The 20,106-nt window shown below is 44.2% G+C and overlaps 1 protein-coding gene across 3 annotated transcripts; it reads left to right on the plus strand.

Moving 5' to 3' along the window:
- Positions 1-102: 102 nt before the first annotated feature.
- On the plus strand, positions 103-18,239 carry SPAG11B (sperm associated antigen 11B). Of its 3 annotated transcripts, none has more exons than XM_025445655.3 (3): positions 103-295; positions 1,242-1,391; positions 5,636-7,023. In XM_025445655.3, exons 1-3 carry the CDS (start codon positions 238-240, stop codon positions 5,776-5,778), a joined length of 351 nt encoding a protein of 116 aa, XP_025301440.1. In that variant the 5' UTR covers positions 103-237; the 3' UTR covers positions 5,779-7,023. The 3 variants fall into 3 exon arrangements, with proteins under 3 accessions (XP_025301440.1, XP_025301442.1, XP_025301441.1); XM_025445657.2 differs by lacking the exon at positions 5,636-7,023 and adding an exon at positions 17,939-18,239 and having other exon boundaries at positions 138-295; XM_025445656.3 differs by lacking the exons at positions 103-295; positions 1,242-1,391; positions 5,636-7,023 and adding exons at positions 16,270-16,421; positions 17,939-18,239.
- The last annotated feature ends 1,867 nt before the right edge of the window (positions 18,240-20,106 follow it).

A 20,106-nucleotide genomic window follows, 5' to 3' on the forward strand; every position in this document is an offset into this window, starting at 1 on the left:
CCAAACCTACCCAGGGCACTCAGGCATGTTATGTACTTCCTGAGGGAAGTGGCTCCACTGTTTGTTCCGCTAGCAGTGGGAGAATAATGCATCCCCATGTGTCCTCTGTGACCCAGTGACTATTCCAGAATGCAGCTCTTCCCCTGCTTCAGGCCCCCTCCACACAGCTCAGGGCTATAAAGGGAGCCCTGCTGCCCATCCACCAGCACCTTCTCAGCCGGCAGTCCCCTTGGCGACATGAAGTCACCTCTCTCTCCCCTCGTCAGCTTTCTCCTCGTGGCCCTAATGTTTCCAGGTAAATGGGAATTGTGACCCGGTCCTGGAGCCAGGGTCTCTCTGCAGTGACCATGTCCAGGCTGGGTGTCCAGGCTGGGCAGTGAGGTGCTAAGCCCTGCAAGTGAGCTTCCTGGCAGAGTTTGGGGGTTTAAGAGTCTCTTGGCTGGGTTTGTAGTTTGTGACAATTTCAATATGCTGTTGGCACCGGCTTCCCAGGAGACCAGTTCCCAACCCTGACTACACGTTCTTATCCTTTTAATATTCACCTGCTCCTTATAAGGAAGGACAGGCTGCATCACAAGGAACCTTAAATTTTAGGGAGTCTCAACGACTATTTGGTGATAACCTAGGGGAAGGCTTCGCTTGGCTTCCATCAGGTACTCAGGCTCCATTGCCCACCCTCTTTGATCGTCACTCACCTCTCTCTTCTGTCTCATGCACACACACACAAATAACATTTGCCTCTTTCATCTCATTGTCCACTTGCTCCTTTTCTTTACAGCTTTATAGAGGTATAATTAGTGTACAAAAATGGGCTCATACTTCATGTGTACAGTTCGGTCAGTTTGTTTGCAAACACCCATGGTACCATCACTACAGCCAAGGAAATAGCCACATGCAACACCTCCTACAGCTTCCTTGTGTCCCTTTGCATGGGTGTGTTTCTGTGTGTGTGTGTGTGTGTGTGTGTGTGTGTGTGTGATAAGAACACTTAACAAAAGATCTATGCTCTTAAACTCTAAAGTGCACAATACTGCATCATTACATGCAGGTACCATGCTATACAGATCTCTGACACACAGCCATGTTGCAGGATCCAAACTTTATACCCATTGAGCAGCAACCGCATGTCTCCCCTCCACCCTCCATGTTCCCTCACCCCCTAGACTGATGCACCACATCTTCCTGGGTCTGCTCAAGAGAGAGCTCTGAAAATGCTCTGCTGTGTATTTACTGTGAAACAGGACCATCCAGGGCCAGAAATATTAACCACCAAGGTACAGAGGGTCCCAGAGAACCTTGGGAAGAATCTCCTGGACAAGGAAAAAACGAGTCTCACTTGCTACACCACCGAGAAAAACGTCGCCTCTTACCACGCACACCCCCTTACCTGGGTAAGTAAAAAAAAGGGGGGGGTGATAAGTCCCTCCACTCTGGGAATGTTTGATGAATGGATAGATGGGAAGGTGTCTGGGCAGGTGGGGAGGGCCACGCAGTGGTTGAGATAAGGATGGGCTGTGTTTATGCAAATAGGGGGTAGATGGCTCGGGCTGCCTCATCTGTTAGAAAGGTCTAGGAGTCTGACAGCCTCCTCTGAAGGATGACTGAGGGTCCCATGAGACTTGGGAGCATGAGGGCCAAAGAGGTAAAAGTATTCAATAATCTCTGACTTCACCCACACCAGATAGCCAGAGGAGATGATACCAAGCAAGACACCCTCCTCCTGCTTGGTGGGAACCCCACTCCTTTGGCCCTCAAGAATTTGCTGAATTCTTGCTAAGTGCCAGGTGAGCAATGAGCACATAGGGATTGCTCCAGGACAGGTGCAGAGGATGGGCTGCTGGGATGAGGAGTACAGGAAGTGACAAATCCAAAGAGCCCTCAGCCACTTTTCTGGTCAGTCCTGACTCCCCGTGTGGAACCAGCTTCCAATCTGTAGGGACCTAGAGGAGGCAACCATTTCCAAGATGCTTCCTTAATTCCAAACTCATTCCTGACCCTGAACCAGGGAATAGGAAGCTAGACACACAGTGGGCAAGAGCAGGGAACCCACATGAGGGCGTTGGCAAAGGGAAGCCAGCGATTCAAATCCTGCAACTTTGTTCCCTGCGTTGTCTTCTCCTCACTTTGATCCCTTTGGAGGTGGCCCTGGGTTTCCAGGGACTCCCTAGTCTGGTTCTCCTCCCTAGGGAAGGGAACGAGAAAATACTATGATTGCACAACAAATGTGAACAGTACGAGGCAATGGTCCTTTATTCTAATAGCAAATCTATGAGATGGGGTTATTATTCCCACTTGATTTATGTGAGAGTTGAGGAGATGTAAAATAACTTGTCCGAGGTCAATGGTGAATGGTAGTCAAGGGTAGAACCTTCAAGAATTTAAGCCAGGCTTCCCAGTGCTTTCCTCTAGGAAGCTGTCCCCATGCACTCCTTCGAACACATACGCATCATACCCATTTCTCTCTTCCCTTGGATATTCCGTGCTCACTTCCTGCCTTGGTCTCTCACGGTGCATTTTTACTTGCTCTTCTTACTTGTAATTTCCATCCTGTGTATGGAGACTCGTCATGTTCACGCTGGCCCTGAATCTATCCCTTCCAGCCCAGTGCCACACACACGGAATGAAACACTAACCACCTCTGCCTCCTTCCCCGACTCAGAAAAGAGGCAATAAGGGAGAGAATGTCCTCCACAACAAGTATTTTTGCAGTACAATTTTCCTAAACATTTTTATTTCCCTACTGGTTTTCTACTTCCCACTTTATTTGAAAGTGTTGGGAAAATATTAATTATGAAGAAAATTCTCTCTCTTAATTGCTCCTTCTCTGAATTGAGAAAAAGAGTCTCACTACTTCCTATATTGGCATAATACCTCGATCTGCATCCAGAAAACACAGTATCCCCAAAGGATCCTTTTTTTAAAAGATTTATTTATTTATTCATTAGAGACAGAGAGAGAGAGAGAGAGAGAGAGAGAGAGGCAGAGGCAGAGGCATAGGCAGAGGGAGAAGTAGGCTCTTCATAGGAGCCCAATGCGGGACTCGATCCCGGATCCCGGGATCACGACCTGAGCCCAAGGCAGCCTCCCAACTGCTGAGCCACCCAGGCGTCCCCAAGAGGATCTTAAATATTGATAAGTAAAGTAAGAGAATACATCCTAAAATGCTTAGTGAGCTGTAAAAGTCTCTGTTAGACTGGCATCAAGCTGTCTTAGCCACATTTCCCACCATTATCCATCATCGCCATAGTCCTCAAGCCGTGCCTATGATTCCTAGAAAACACTCCACTCTTTCATGTCTTTTTTTGAGATCTTATTTATTTATGTATGTATTTATTCATGAGAGACACACAGAGGGAGGCAGAGACACAGGCAGAGGGAGAAGCAGGCTCCCCAGGACCCCAGGATCATGCCCTAAGCCGAAGACAGATGCTCAAACACTGAGCCACCCAGGCGTCCCTCCAGTCTTTCACGTCCTTGCACAGCTCTGTGGAGCATGTCTAGCCTTAGTTCAAGACCCATTTAGATGCCACATTTAACATCCATTTAAATTTAATCATCTCTGTGACCTTTTTTCTGTTCTCTATGTTCCCAGATCACTGTGCACACTCAACTATGCATTGATTACATTGAATTTAAATATATGATTATGTGTCTGTCTCCCTGCCAGACCAAGAGTCCTGATCCAGAGGATGTCCCCTAACTGTCATGGCAGGCTACAATGTCCTACATCATTCTGCCTTGAAGGAATGAGCAAGTGAATTAATTTACCAAGAGAATAGACATCTGTAGGGCCCCGTCCATCTGTATTCTTGTCTTTCTCTCTATGACCTCCTCTCTCTTTCAAGAGTTTTTAACCTTCCGTATGTAACAACATGTTTAACAAAGTAAGAAAACAGAATTTTTAGCTGAGAGTCAGAACACTGGTCAGTTGGGAGGCAGACCACCCCCCAGGGAGGAGGTAACCAAAATCCAGTGAAACAAGCCTTAAATCCTAGGGCCACTCACTCATGGAGAGGCCCCTCTTTCTTCTGAGGGCAAAGGCCTGGAGCCCCTGCTCTTAGGGAGATGGGTTTCAAAAGGCTTCTTGGAGGGCAGCCCCGGAGGCTCAGCGGTTTAGTGCCGCCTTCAGCCCAGGGTGTGATCCTGGAGACCCGGGATCGAGTCTCACATCGGGCTCCCTACATGGAGCCTGCTTCTCCCTCTGCCTGTGTCTCTGCCCCTCTCTCTGTGTGTGTCTCTCATGAATAAATAAATAAAATATTTTTAAAAAAGTCTTCCTGGAGAACTTACCATGTGTTTCCTGCTGTAGGATGAGGCTACAGGAGGACTGCATTGCTTCTGCCTCCAAAACCCACAAGTAGTTGTTGCTCAGATGAGCTTCACCAGCAGCTGGTGCTACTTAGGAATAGGCCTGTCAGTTGCTTGGTACAGGGTCTCAGTTATGCTAGATGAATAATTCTAGAAACCCGCCGTACGTACAAGTGCCTGTGGTTAACAATGCGGCATCGTGTGTTTGAAACTACGTGGAGAGACTAGATCTTGTGTTGAGTCCTCTTATGACAAGAAAAACCAAAATCAACCAAAACATGGAAATGAAGAGACACAAGGAGACCTTTGTAGGTGATAGGTAGGTTTGCTGCCCTGGTGGTGGTGATGGTACCATGGGGCTGTGCAGATGTCCGAACGCATCCGATTGTTCACATTCAACCTGCGCAGGTTTTGTACATTTATGTGCATCTCTAGGGAAGGATGGCTACTGGCCAAAATGAAGTGACAAGAAAATAATGTTAATTGATCAATTGATTCATCAATCTGGGCATTTAATCCGTCTGAAGGTCCCAGCTCAGATCGGTGGCGGAGCTCGTGATGAGCAGAGCAGCCTCAGCGTGGGGTCCATCAGCAGCGTCCCCAGCCAGCCACGTACTGCACGTTGTCTAATATTGTATCTCTGCTTTCACGGTGTCCATCCATTTTTTTCTTTGTTTTAACCCTTGCCCCTTGCCTTCTCTATCAATTGTCTCCATAATATATAATTTAAGACAGGAATTCATGTTTAATAATCTCAGTACTTGAATTGGAGAGTGAGGTAACTGGCACATCTATGAGGCCCCAAATAGCCTCCCACGAGCTCCCTCAGGATGAGGGGGAAAGAAATCTTTTTTCACTCTTTACAACCTACCCTCGGCTACCTGTCACCTCCCTTACAGAGACGGCTCAGCCCCAAGCCACCTTGCCCAGAGGGCCATCTCCCCTACGTATGTGTTTGGTCGGGCCGTGTCATCCCGAGTCTGCCTCACAGAGTCCCCAGTGGTCCCCTTAAGGGACAGAATCCTAAATTGGTTTAAGTAGAACATTTGTACTGTGACGCATCTATTACTCTTTCTCTTCCCAACCACCTCTGAACGGGCAGCTCATTTTTTTTTTCAGGGAGAGTAAAGGTAACTTTTAAGCCAGAATCAAAGATCTGATTTTTGCATGGTCAGGATGGCTGCACGGAGATACGAATGCTCATTTACGAAAGAAACCCGTGTCCTACTTGTTGCTGGTCTCCATCATATCCCTTTGGGCTAAAAGGGCCCCCTTTCCATTCTTGAGATGGTCTTAAGATGCTAACGTTGGAAATTTCTTTACACAGAACCTGAACCGGATTTCAAAATTGTCAACTGCAAGAAAAGTGAAGGCTACTGTCAAGAATATTGTAATTACATGGAAACACAAGTAGGCTACTGCTTAAAAAAAAAATATGCCTGCTGTTTGCATCAGAACGTGTTGGTATAGAAGCCAAAGCTCGGTCCCTATGGCTGCTCTCTGGGGCCATAGCACTGACCCAGACACAGGTGTTTTTGGAGAAGAGGTTAAGCAAGCATGCTGCTGCCCTATCATTTGATCCAGACAGTCTGGACATTTTGTTGTAGCAAAAGAAAGGACAACAACCACCTCCGCCTGACTGTAGAGAAAGTGGCTTAGCAGGAGCTGGACAAAATATCCAAAAATCACACAGCTTTTAATGCAATAAACTTTCACAGGAAAACATTCAAGTAATTCCCTCTTTTGTTCAACAAATATTTGTTGAGTACCCATTTTTCCCCCTAGGCATGGAGAAATGTAACAAATTGGAAATACAAATAGGGAGATAAACACCCAAATGAATAAAAACAATAAAATGCTACACATTGTATAATATGCATATATCCAAGGCAATAGGTGGAGCAGATAAATATAAGAGATTTAGGAAAAGGATTCCTGGGGAAATGTGACCAGGGTTTTGGAGGGCGACTAGGAGTGTGTCAATTGAAAGAGACTGGCAGAGATTCGCAGGCAATGGGCATGGTCTGAAGAAAGGCATGGAGACGTGAACGTGGTTTGCTAAGCAGATGGTGAGAAGTTCAATGTCACTGCGAAAGAAAGGGATTCGTTATAAGGATCACTGGTTCCTATGGTGTAGGAAAATGGTGTGAAGTGGTCAAAGACGACAAGTATGCTAAAGGTCTTGGGCTGCTAAGCAAGAAGAGATTATCAGGTGCTCCAGGGGAGTGACAGTATCATATTTTCAATTTCAAAAAGCTCCTTCTAATGAAAGAACTGGGGATGGATGGGAAATGGGTGAGGCCAGAGGCAGGAATACCAGGTAAGAGCTGAAGGGAATGGGACAAGCCCAGGGACAGCCATTCAGTGATCAAGGTGGAGGTCCTCTCTAGGAAGACGGAACAACTGGGGACGGGGGGCCCCAAGGATGCGGAGGTCACAGGTTTGGTGAGGGAGAAAAAGGCAGGACGTGGCGCAGGCAAGAATAATGGTAACTAAGGCAGCACACTGGGGAGGAGGACAAGCAGGAGGGACGTGGACGAGACCTGAGATGTTCCCCAGGTCCACGGGGACTTGAAGAGGCCGACGCGGATTCCAGGAGAGACATGGAGAGAAGCAATCAGGGTGGAAGACTCGCCGTTTATGGTGCAGGGGCAGCTTTCGGGGTCCAGAGGGAGCACACTGAGCGATGCTAATGGTGCAGGGAGGCACAGAACAGGGGGAGCCACTGGGGGACACAGCGGGGCTCTGCGAGGGGACGTGAATGGCACGACTGCAGCCTCAGGGCAGATGAGCACGGGGGAGGGAGGTGTTTGGTGGAACGGAGGGTGGGCAGTCCAGGAAAGGGAGTGGGGCTGGGACAACAGGCAGGACGCCAGGGAGAGATCCTCACTGGGATTCGCTCTGGGGGAGTCTAACCAGCCCCTGAAGTGTTTCACGGGGGTTCAGGTGACAACGGGACTAGGAGGTCACCACCTCATCTCACCCTTCTTGCCAAGGTTCCTGAGTCTAGTCAGGGCTTCTTCCAGTTCAGACATTCTTGCCTTGCTCAGGGGCCACTGCAGAGCCCCCTCCCGGCACCCCCCTCCTCCTCCCCATCGCCTCCCCTTGGCCACCACCACGGTCAGGGTCCCACCTGCAGGGTCGCCAGGGAGGAACGGCTGGCTTCCGTGTTGAGGAGAGAGGAGGGGGAGGCAGGAGCAGAAAACTCAACTGGAGGTTCTTGCAGTGACCCAGGTGAGAGCCGAGAGCAGCCGGGCCATGGAGGTGACAGGACGTCACATCCGCACAAGGCCAGGTAGGAGCTTAACCCCCTAGCCGTCCTGGAACCATCTTCCCCATCTGTCATCTCTCGCCCATATTCCATGTCTTTCCATTTTCGACTCAAAACTTTCCATTAATTTCTTTCTTTCTTTTTTTTTTTTTTTAAGATCACCAACCCCAACCTCTCTTTGGTAGTGCCTTTCTGTGTTTCACTATTTGGGGATTTTTCAGGTTCTGATATGAGATTTTCATTTATTTTGAAATATTACTATGTGTGCAAGTAGTCCTCCTCTTTCTCGAAGTATGTCTCTCTCATGGGATCTCGTTCTCATTCTATTGATCAAACTATGTCTTCTCAAATCTCATCAAGAATAAATACCCATTAACTCTAAAAAAAAAAAAAATTCTCTGCATTTTCTCAGTTGAAATGGCACCTATTCCAGCTCAGTTCAGTCTCTCCTACTTTGTTGAAACGCTGGTTCTCCTTAAACTTGTAGTTTCATACCAGCCACTAACTCTACTCTCCCAACCCACAAGCCATAGAGGTCTTCTTGGCGGCTAAGTAGGAAGCGCAGGATGTGCTCCATGGAGGCACTCCCTCTGCTGTTTGTCCTAGAGTTTTATGTGGAGCAGCCCCACTCAAAAGCAGTTTCAGGGAAATCTTAATAGATCCATAATTGGGACGCCTGGGTGGCTCAGTGGTTAAGCGTCTGCCTTCGGCCCAGGGCGTGATCCTGGAGACCCGGGATCGGGTCCCTGCATAGAGCCTACTTCTCCCTCTGCCTGTGTCTCTGCCTCTCTCTCTCTCTCTGTATCATAAATAAATAAAATCTTTAAAAAAATAGATCCATAGTGAAGAAATCAAGGAATTTGCTATGAAATATGTAGATGCGGTGATTATTTTTAGGCTCAAAGTAATTATTAGTAAGCTGCCTACTAATGCTACAAACTGTTTCTCATGTTACAAACTTTTGAGCCCTTACTTACTTCTCTCTGCATCTTTTTTTTTTAGCTTTCATGAGTTACAAATCCTCTATGCTCGTCACAAGGAAAAACTCATTTTTTTTTTTCTTTCTCAATTTTTGGTCTCTATACAAGATGATGAATGTTAACTAAATCTGTGGTAATTATTTTATGATATGCAAGTCAGATCATTATGTTGTACACCTTCAATTTATATTGTACTATAAATTATACATCAATTGTACGTCAATTATACGTATATGTAAATTATATCTCAATAAAACTGGAAAAAAGAGAAAAAAGATCATCATTTCTGATGTCAGTTATATCTCAATAAAGCAGGAAAATAAAGGAGATGCTGTGTATAAAAAAATGAATAAATCTTTTGTACTGTTGTTGCATGTGGGTATCTATCTGGGTTACAGTCCAGCGTCCACAGCTCATACAGATAAAACTAGGTGCATAGATAGACATCTTTCCAAAATGCTGCATTTCTGGGCTTCTTTCCAGATGAATGTGCTTCATACTTAATACACACACACACACACACACTCAATCTAGGCTGATACTTAAGGGGTAGTGAGGGCATGTTGAAAACCACATGTAAAGCCAGAAGCATTGTCGATTTATGTAACTTCTTTAGAAGTATTTTTTAAAATTATGTATGCAAGATACTTGTGCTTGTTGGCTCAGTTGTTCTGATTCTCAGAAATGACCCATCTTCAGTGGGTGCAAAGTTACGGTTATGCAAAATGAGTAAGTTCTAGTGAGCTGCTGTACAACACTGTGTCTGTCTGTGGTTGAACTGCTGTGTCGAGCACTTAAACTTTTCTTAACAGATTGAGTCTCCATTTACGTGTTCTTACCTCAAGTTAAAAAAAAAAAAAAGGTAAATGTCCTAAGGAAACCATGAAAATATTTTGAGAAACTTTTTAAAATAAATCCAAATGTTCAGACTAAAACAGTTATCTTAGAAAACTATGGTATATCTTCTTATAGGGCTATTATATATCCCTTAGGTATAATAAACAGAAAAGCAAATAAAAACCATGAAAATACATAAGGTAAAGATTTTTAAGACAATTTTTCTTAGAAGATACAAGGTAAAAATTTCATATGTCTGATGTAAAATTAATTGTGAAAAGTATGTCCAAAAGCAAAAAAAAAAAAAGGATGCCAGATTCCAATACTAAAATTAGTGGTGATTTTTATTTTATCTTTGAAAATACTCTGTCAAGGTACTGCGTGACTCTTAAATTTTAAATGAATGTGCCTGAGGATAAGTATGCATGTACGTATAAACAAGGGTGTACTTTGATTGTAGGCGAAGACGTTGCACCAAGAAAGTCCTAAATCTACAATAAGACAGAACTTCTGGGTATTAAGACTATAAAACATTCAAGCTCATTCCCCAGAGAGATTTTGCAACCAACGTTGGAATTCATAAGCATCAGGCAACAACTGATATTTTTCTACCCCCTACAGTAATTTTTGCAGTCCTGCTTGGAGACAAGGGAATGAGCACCCTGGGCTCTCCAGGCAAGTTCTGAGTCATCAGCTCTGTTGGTTACACTTGTGTTGTTCTTTTCACAGAAGCCTTCTTCATGCAGCACCCCGAGGAGGGTGAGACTTTATGGACACCAGTTGTACCCCTGGTGGGAAGACACCCTTGAGCCAGAGATTGCTTTAGATCACTACAGGGCCAGTCATACCATGCCTGGCTGCCTCCATTTCTGCTCTGCACACCCACTTGCACACAGAGCGTCCTGCATCCCACCGCATCCCTGGACCTTCTGTGAGCTTTGATCTCTGAGACCTATCCATCCCACAGAGTGCCCCTACCTCAGGGGATCTAGTCTCTCCTTGACACTCCGGCTCTGCTGGGGTTGGCGCTGCGGGGGCAGGCTCAGTCAGTTGAATCCTATGACTTGACCTCTCATGACTTTAATAACAGCCACCCCAAGTGTTTTCAACCTGTCCACACATGTGGCAGTCACCACAGTGTGCAGGCTTGGACTGACTCCACTTATCTCTCGGGTCATAGCAAATTGCCTTACTAGACCCGGGGAGGCCCCTCATCATAAGAACAAAAATTAAAATTAATATGTCCAAAAATTAGTATGTCCAATTCTCAGGGAAACTGAGATCATAAACACAGTGTCTGCCTCTTTCTTGATAGACCAAAAGGATTCCTGGGAGTCGGATGACCAGTATTAGCATTGCCTGTGAGGACAGCAAGGATAGGGATCAACCCTGGCTGCAGGGAAAGGACATCCAGCCCAGTTAGGAGGCAGAGAAGTCTGATTAAATGTCTCTGTTGGGTCTACGTGCATCAGTGGATGCTGTGGTTAAATATGTGGCTTCCAGAAGAACTGGAAAGCATCAGGGTCTGTTCAGTCTCTTCCGTTTGCTTCCTATGGGTCCCCTCTGTGATTTGCCTTCATTCTGCTCTTCTTCGCTGGGCGCTCTGAGAACACCCTTAGAGAATCCATTACTACTTCCTACCTATCTCTCCAAGGCACCTGTAACACGCCAGTCATTGTTCCTATTTCATTGTTGGACAAATTAATGGCAGAGAGCTAAGTGATCCAACCCAAATCAGGTGGTGATCACACGACACATCCAGGACACTAACACAGCTCCCTTCAGGCAAGAAAAGTCCAAGTGTGGGCTTTTTTTGGTCTTACACAGCATTGACATTTTTAAGAGAACATACATCTGTTTTTCAGAATGTTTCCTAGCCACCACCTCAGAGAGATGGACGCTGGTCAGGACGGGGCTCCAGCTCTGAGGGAAGGCACTGTCCCTGTAGGTGGGCATGCGACTCTGTGACTCCCAGATGCCACTAGATGTGGGTGGGTGAGCAGAGGAAATAGCACTCCCCAGGAACGCTGATGCTTGGATCTTAGCCCCAACTCTAGCAATCATTGTGTCTCTGGTTTGCATAACTCCTGATGAGCACAGTGGACAAACATGCCCTTCTAGACCCAAGCTCTTCATAACAATCAACAGGTTGTATTTATAAGAACAAAAATTAAAACCAGGGATCCCTGGGTGGCGCAGCGGTTTGGCGCCTGCCTTTGGCCCAGGGCGCGATCCTGGAGACCCGGGATCGAATCCCACGTCGGGCTCCCGGTGCATGGAGCCTGCTTCTCCCTCTGCCTGTGTCTCTGCCTCTCTCTCTCTCTCTGTGACTATCATGAATAAATAAATAAAATCTTTAAAAAAAAAATTAAAACCAGTGTGTCTAGATGAAGGGAAACTGAGAGCTATTTCTGTACGTGACCCAAGTACAGTAGACAAAGGAGTGTGACTGCAGGAGCTTGATGCTCTCTCCTGTGATGAATTATGTTGAGCCTAGAAGAGACAGTCCTGTGAAGTAAATGAGACAAGAATCTGGTGTAGGATTCTGGGAAAATGGCAAACGTTCTCCGTTGGCTTAGCCAAGGTTCTGGTGAGATTGTTAGCCACACAGGGGGTTGTCATAGAGAGGCCCAACAACAGAATAGAGTTAGGATAGTGGAAAGAAAGTCCCAAAGGAGTTTCCAGATCTAGGAGGAAAGAAGGTTGGTTATGCTGATCAGTCACTTTTGTCTTTATTTGAAGCTGCAGGAATAAAGACAAGAGGAAGACACGTGAGCAAGGGCCTACATAGATTCTTGGATAAGAGGAAGTTGGTGGGAAGATCATTTCAAGGGGATATTGTGGTCAGAATCATTAGCCGAAGAGTAAGAACAATTACCTGCAGCCCAAGTTGGGTGATGGAGATCCAGTTTATTATTTCTTTTGGTCTAAACCCAAGGGCTGTGTTGACCTAATTCAAGTGGCTGGGAACCGTGCCCTTGGTGAAGCCTCTAATGAATGGGGGCAGTGGTCTTACATTAGGCAATCAAGACACTCCCCTGTGGTTTTTAGGGAAGCAGGAGATGGTCCCACTGGGAGAGCAGAGGCTGAAAATTCTGTTTATTGCTCCAGGAATAAAAAGGAAGACATGGATCACAGTATGTAGTGAAACAGACACATGGGGAGGAGGAAATGGTTCTGTAAAGTTGAGGAGCCAATCTGGCTTGAGGAAATGTAAGTATGAATGTTAAATATGACTTTGAGAAGGGAAAGGTAAAATCCAGCCAACCTGCTGTCTGCTTTTCACTAAGGGATGTAACTTTCGGAATCCACAGGATGGCAAAGCCACAGAGTCTTAATCTTTAAAGGGCACAGCCATGCTTTTGGTCCTTGGGACACATGAACATGGCTTTGAACATGGCAAATTTAAAGGAAGAAACTGGTATCTGGCATTCCTTAAAAAAAAAAAAAAGGCAAAAAAAGACAACGTAGAATAGAAACAAATGTAAATATTACCATCTTTTCAAGAACGCATTTGGATGAAACATTTTCTGACTCCTTGAATATTTCAGGACGATTTTCTCCTTTACTTGTGAAAAGTAATCAGCCATGAAACCAATTCTTACAACACACTTTTCATCTTAAAGTGTCAGAAGCGCCATTCCTCATCTGGTATTTCGTGTGGCATAAAACACACACGAGGCAGGTCTGCTTTTGTTCTGTTGCAGGATACCTGATTTTTGTGGATTTCTTTTTGTTTATTCTTCTAACATTTCATTTAGTCATGTTTATTTTTTTTCATTTAGTCATGTTTAACCATACTTCTCGTTTTATTAGTTTCATCTGAAAAATTAGAAAACCCTCTAACTGGCTTACTCTGATAACATTCTAATTTATAAACAATATAAAAAGTGTATTTTAACATTGTTTTCTTAAAAAGGGGGGGAGATGAGTTGGGGGGATGGGTGAAGTAGGCAAACGGAATTAAGAGGACACTTGTCATGATGAGCACAGGGTGATGTATGGAATTATTGAATCACTATATTGCACACCTGAAACTAATGTAATACTATATGTGAATTATACCAGAATTAATTTTTTAAAAGAAAAAAGTCAATTTTTAAAATTTTAAAAATAAAACTATGTGGGACATCTGGGTGGCTCAGTGGTTAAGCATCTGCCTTTGGTTCAAAGTGTGATCCTGGAGTCACGGGGTCGAGTCCCATGTCGGGCTCCCAACTGGAAACCTGCTTCTCCCTCTGCCTCTCTCTCTCTCTCTCTCTCTCTCTCTCTGTATCTATCATGAATAAATAAATAAAATCTTAAAAAAAATAAAAATATGAGAAGTGGTGAATCATATGGTCAAAATCAGTTGCAAAAGTACTAAGGCCAGAAAGTATTTGACAATTGAGACACTAACAGTTGTTGAGATATAAACATTGAGCCCAGTGCTAAGCAAACGTGCAGTAATAATTCAGTAGAAGTCGCTTCCTTTCTTCTGGTTTCCCCTATACATTTCTCATTAAAAATTATTTTGCATTTTAAAAATTTGTGATTGTATTGTCATAAGAACACTTTGTATGACATCCGTCCTCTTTGATTTTAAGGGTACATTATTGTTGGCTTTAGGTACAGTGTTACGACAGATCTCTAGAGCTTATACATCTTGCATACCTGAAACTTTATACCTATTGATCATTTATCCCCATTTCCCCCTTCCTCTAGCCCCTCATAACCACCATTCCACCTCATTTCTTCTTTGAAAACTTTGTTCTCACCTCAGGGATCACCTGCTTTTCTATGGTGTCTCATCTTCTCTAATAACTTTCCGACGGTGTCTTTTTCCCCTCCACCTGGAATACTAACTCAAATTTGACCGTCATGCCATGTAATTCAACTTCTAAAGTATCAATTTTGCCTTGCCATCATACTTTTTTTTACTCTTCCAATTCATTGTTTTTGTCATAGCCTTCTATTCTATTTCACCTTATTTGGTCCTTATAGACAATTGCTTCTAACTAGTAGATGCAATGGCTATTTTCTTCCTTTTTTCTTTTTCTTTCTTTTCTTTCTTTTCTTTTTTTTTTTAATACATGAGACAGAATTTTCCTCTGATTTCCACAACTGAATCTTTTCTCCAAGACAGCTGGCTTGCTTAGTCTTTCCAGTAATATTCCCAGACCTCTATTTTGTACTTTTTTTTTTCTTATGCTTTGTGTTGATTTGATTCTATCTCTAGTGGGAAATGTTGGAGTTCATTCAACCACTATCCATTGAGCTTCTATTGTATGACAAGCACTGTTTTAGGTCCTAAAGATAAAGAACCAACCACACAAAACCTCTGCCTGAATGGAGCTTACATTCTCATGGGGTAAATAAGTGGAAAGCGTAAATGATTTCACTCACCGTTTATTTGAGAGCAGTGGAACCCTATCTCAGAGTCACAGGATGGCAGGTGGATGGGATTCCCAGCCAAATTCTAGCCATCTAGTACTCGTTTAGTGAAATAGTTAGACTGAATTTGGAAATAAATTCCTCCGAGTCGTTAGGTAACAACATCACTTTGCTATTGTTGTCATCATCATTATTATTCCAATGGACATCCTAGTGCCTGCCTGGGAAGTGGCATCTCTTGGTTCGAATTCCATTTCCTTAATGATTAATGATTTTGAGCACCTTCCATGTGGTTTTTGGCCATTTGCATTTCTTCTCTAGAGAAATGTTTATTCAAGTCCTCTGCTCACTTTTAAATGGAGTTGTTTACCTAATTATTGTTGAACTGTATCAAGGTATTTTTTTTAATATATAAAAATGTTTTGCCACACTCAAATGTTTTCAAACCCAAGGGTATCTTTTATCTTTCCTAATGCCATCTTCTTCTGTATAAGTATAAAGCACACCAGGATAATTACCTTCTGTGCTGGGACAAACTGAGCTTTAGTTCCTTTCAACCCTGTAATTATAAGAACCAATGACCCTATGACCATATTAATGAGATTGTTCAATAAGCTGGATTTCCTAGTTTTATGATGTTGGAATGACATGCCTGAGTCTCCAACACTATTTATGGAATTCTTCCTTAGTAGTTGCATCTGAATCTGTGACCTGGAAATAATAGATCTGCATGTAAAGTAAAAAGTGGGTGATAAATTCTAATACTGTTCATGTGTTTCTCTCCCAGGTGAGCTACTTTTCCAACACAGCTCATGAAATTTCCAAACTATATAGAAAACAATTTCTAAGCTATAATCTCACAACTATGTGAGTGCTGGCTAGACTGCTAGAAAAAATATATCATCCACATTTACCTTAAATCTTCTCTAAATCAAGTAAGTCTAAGTAGCAAGAAAGAACGCAAAGTACAAAACATGCTTTTATGGTTTCACCTACCAAGGTGACTTTTTAAAAATGGCCCATACATTTGGATACATACATGCTAGAGTTTGTATTGAAAGTAATTCTTGTACCGTAGAACTGTCCTTTTCCATCCATGGAGGTGGATTCAGAATTACAATCATTCATTGAGAATCATGAACTCAGGATGTGTTCTTGGTGTGGAAGTTCGTTTTCTCAAGGATCGAATCAAGATGCTTATGCCTTTTTCACAATGACAAAATCCATAGATGTGTTGAGAACAAATGCTCCAGAGAAAAAGAATTCCAAATTTTAACAGATTCCCTCTTTACTGTTTGACCCCCACATACGACACACCTTGATATCTATTTTATGATTGCTTAGTCATAGTTACTGATAGGGTGACCTTTTGTTGGCAAAGAGAGAAAAGCAACATTTAGTTCCCAAATAATTTCTCCTCAACACCTTCTGCCCACAGCCTTACTCAGTAGACCAGATAACTATGCTCATTCCTGATCAGTGTTCCCAAAAACCTATAAATGTCCCATTTTTGTGTCCTTCTCCATACCACGCCACTGTCTCTTTGGCTTGGCTTTTCTGCACAGGAGGGCTGGGAGACCTCAGAGAACCTTGAAACATGAAGGCCCTCTTTCTTTTTGCCGTCCTCTTCTGTCTGGTCCAAGGGAACTCAGGTAAATGTCTCCTGGCCAGTGCAGAGAGCTGCTTGTGGTGACCAGGGAAGGTAGGGCAGGAACCCCGTGGATGACTGCCCATGTGGAGGGCTGGGGTGTCTTGTGTTGTTAATGGGTGCAGGTGGACCCCTCTGGGGCTCAGCTCTGGACCATGTGGATCTTCCCTCTGAAGAGTTTTTTTTTAAGAAGTGAAATATGGGTTACCAGGGTCATAGAATACAAGACAGAGGAGCACCTTAGTTCTGAGACACATAGGAAACACTCACCACAGTCTGATAAAAGTTTCCAGAAGGTAATGACGGACCAATATCAGAGCTGGAAGGGACTATGGGTCCCATCATAGGGGCCCATAGTCTTCATGGCAGCCCTGCACTCTCCAGGGAGAGGAAACCCAGCTCACAGCAGAGTGACAGTGTATGGCTGTGCACTTACCATTACAGCCTGAGCCATGACTCAGACCTAGGCTAGTGTTCCTGCAGCTGTCTCTGGTGGTCAGTTCTACAGGAGCACACTGAGGCACGGCTGGTTAAACAAATTATCCAAGGAGAGCTGATTAGCTACTGGAGGAGATGAGGCTAGAATGCAGATCTCCAGGTTCCCAGGCTTGTGGTGCCTTCATTGCTGTGGGGCCCATGTCTTCACCTGGCTGCCCTCCCCAAGCCATGCCATAGCCCAGGTGATACGGGGTCACAGGCTAGGCCCCAGGTGTTGCTGAGATCTTGCACAAGGTTGTCTTTTAATCATGCAAAACCAACACTATGGGCATTTTGTGATTTTCGTTGGTTTTCTTACTCATCATAGGTGACATTTGCAGACCTGACATAAGAGCTTTCATTCAACCATCTCATTCCCAAATACAGGAAGTGCTTTGTTTTATTGAGACAGAATTGACATAGGACATTATACTAGTTTCAGGCATAGAACATAATGATTCCATATTTGTATGCATGGTGAAATGGCCACCACAGGAAGCCTAGTTAATGTCCATCACCACACATAATTACACTTGTCTTTTTCTTGGGACAAATAGAAAACACTTTCCATAAATGGGTAGTTGTGCTTGACTTACAATTTCACAAGTCATGGTGAAGAAAAAGGTTTTCTTTTCTTCTTTTCATCATAAGACATAAAACTAAAAATGAAGCCACAAGCTGGGAATCAGAGCTATTCCCAATTTTCCTAGAGACTGACATCCGCCCCTCTTTTATTCCACTCTGTTCTCTGAAATTCCCTTTGCTCTCCCCTAATTCGCTAACTCTTGTCACCAGGAGGCTTGAGAATCCTGATATAATAATATGGGATAAAATATACACCTTTCTGAAAACATTTTGAGGTATAGATGATTGTTCCTGTTTTAAAGCTAAGAAACCAAAGCTTGGTTAAACTAGAACTTGTCCAAAGACCCCGAACTTTGGAAAAATATAATAAGTATTCAGAGTTGGGCTGTGGGCCGGGGTCATCTTTTATTCTCTGTACAATATGAATTCAACATCAACTCTATTCTATTGTATCAACAGGGGATATGCCACCTGGAATCAGAGATGTTATCTGCCTTACACAACATGGAACATGCAGACTTTTCTTCTGCCATTTTGGTGAGAGAAAGGCTGAAATCTGCTCTGATCCCTGGAACAGGTGCTGCCTACCAAGTACAGAAGCAGAAATTAAAAATAAACCAGAGACAAATGACAGAAACAATAAAGCTAAGACCTAACATGTAAGCTTCTGGAAGGCAGGAGGGCTCTTGAAGCATCCCAATGACTTAGAAGAATGTTGGTTTATGGCAGGTGCTCAATAAATGTTTGTTGAATGAATCCAGCAGCAAGGGTGATGGTCTGTTGAAAGAGTTTTCCTAAAAGCTTGCTTACTTTACCTTTTTCTGTTTTGTTTTGTTTTTCCTAAAGAGTCTCAGAATTTTATAAAATAGCCTACCTCCTTTCCTTGTTCCTGAGAGTCTCCCACTGACCCATAGATGGGAGTAGACTAGAGATCAAGCTCCAGGTTGATCTCATCCATAGATGGACAGAAATGCAGTCAGTCTGATGGCCCCTTTCCCACCAAATGCCATCCACCTTCTCATCAAACCCAAACCAGCCTCCACCTATGGATGCTCCAGCCCTGACAAGCCTTGTCCCCTTCTCCTGGCCTCCTCAGGTAATCATCACAATGGGTGACATGTCTTTAGGAGTTTAGTTTGCAAAAACCGAACCCAACCTTTACTCTTAGGTTATCCCACCTGATGAACACAACCCAATCTCATGGAGGATGGATAAGCAGCTCCATTTGGGGGATGGAAGGAAAATGAAAACCAAAAGGTTAAGCGGACTGCCCAGGTCAGCAGTTTGTTTGAGGGATTTCGATGCACTCACGGCACTGGCACTGTGTGATTTCTAAACAACATACTTCTGAGCACCTGCAGCAAGGTAGAGCTTCTGTTCAAGAAGATTTTTTTTTTTAATTTATGATAGTCACAGAGAGAGAGAGAGAGAGAGAGGCAGGGACACAGGCAGAGGGAGAAGCAGGCTCCATGCACCAGGAGCCCGACGTGGGATTCGATCCCGGGTCTCCAGGATCACGCCCTGGGCCAAAGGCAGGCGCTAAACCGCTGCGCCACCCAGGGATCCCTCATGAAGATTTTTTGAGCGCGTACAACTCATTGCCCTTTGCTTTTCTCTGGATCCCGCTCACACATGCTGTCTACACCACATCTTTGAGCCAGGCACCCGAAGAGCAGTGAACAGTAATCACAGGTAAGAAATGTTAGAAAATAGGGGTGCCTGGGTGACTCAGTCAGTTAAGCATCTGCTGTCAGCTCAGGCCATGATCTCAAGGTCCTGGGATTGAGTCCCATGTCAGGCTCCCTGCTTAGCAGGGAGTCTGCTTCTTCTTCTCCTTCTGCCCCCGTCCCCGTTCGTGCTTTCTCTGTCTCTCTTTCAAATAAATACCAATATTTTTTTAAAAAAAGAAATGTCAGAAAATAAGAGAAGCAAATGTGCTGTTGGATGTGTGAAACCCTGCACAAAGGTTTTTCTAGACTAATAGCTTAAGAAGTGGCCTCGTTTCAGTATTCCTGCTCACTGCCTAAATGCAGTCTGTTCCTCAATAAGCTGAACATGAAGGGTCACCTGGAAAATAGACTCTTGGGTTCCTGTCTTGATTCCCAGGTCAAGTTGCAACTAACATTTGGAGTATTGCCTTGGTCCTCTCCTCACACTCCTTTTAACTCACTCTTGGTTTTTTTATTTTCTAAATATAACCAGACAGGCTTGTGGGTGGCATGGACTGGAGCCTCTCTTGACCGCAGGCATCTCTGTGGAGCCCCCCATCAGAGGGTTGAGGTCCTGTTCCAGACCTGGTGTGAATGCCTGTCTGGAAGTGAGGTGGACTCCACAGTTAGCTTCTCAGTGAAACACAACAAAGCTTCATGCTTCAGACAAGCAGACGCTCTGCCAGGAGCACCAGCACCCCATGCTCAAAACATCTGTCCACCAGACAGTACCAAAATATTCCATAAATATATGAAGGAATGGGCCAGTGTCCAGAAGGCTGGGGAGCTGGAGCCTGCTGCTACCTCTTGCACTGACCATGTGCCCTGAGTCAGACAATCTCTTCTCTTGATCTGATTTTCCTCAAAAATAAAATGTGGGAGCTGCTCCGGACCCCTGAGACCCCATCACATCTCACC

Source organism: Canis lupus, chromosome 16, assembly GCF_003254725.2.
Source record: "Canis lupus dingo isolate Sandy chromosome 16, ASM325472v2, whole genome shotgun sequence".
NCBI lineage: Eukaryota > Metazoa > Chordata > Mammalia > Carnivora > Canidae > Canis > Canis lupus.

Bases quoted from the DNA above. Each gene is read 5' to 3' on its own strand.
- SPAG11B (XM_025445657.2), top strand. From the start codon at position 238: ATGAAGTCACCTCTCTCTCCCCTCGTCAGCTTTCTCCTCGTGGCCCTA. The intron at 296-1,241 runs GTAAATGGGAAT...ACTGTGAAACAG, and splicing joins CGTGGCCCTAATGTTTCCAG to GACCATCCAGGGCCAGAAAT. The intron at 1,392-17,938 runs GTAAGTAAAAAA...TTGTATCAACAG, and splicing joins ACGCACACCCCCTTACCTGG to GGGATATGCCACCTGGAATC.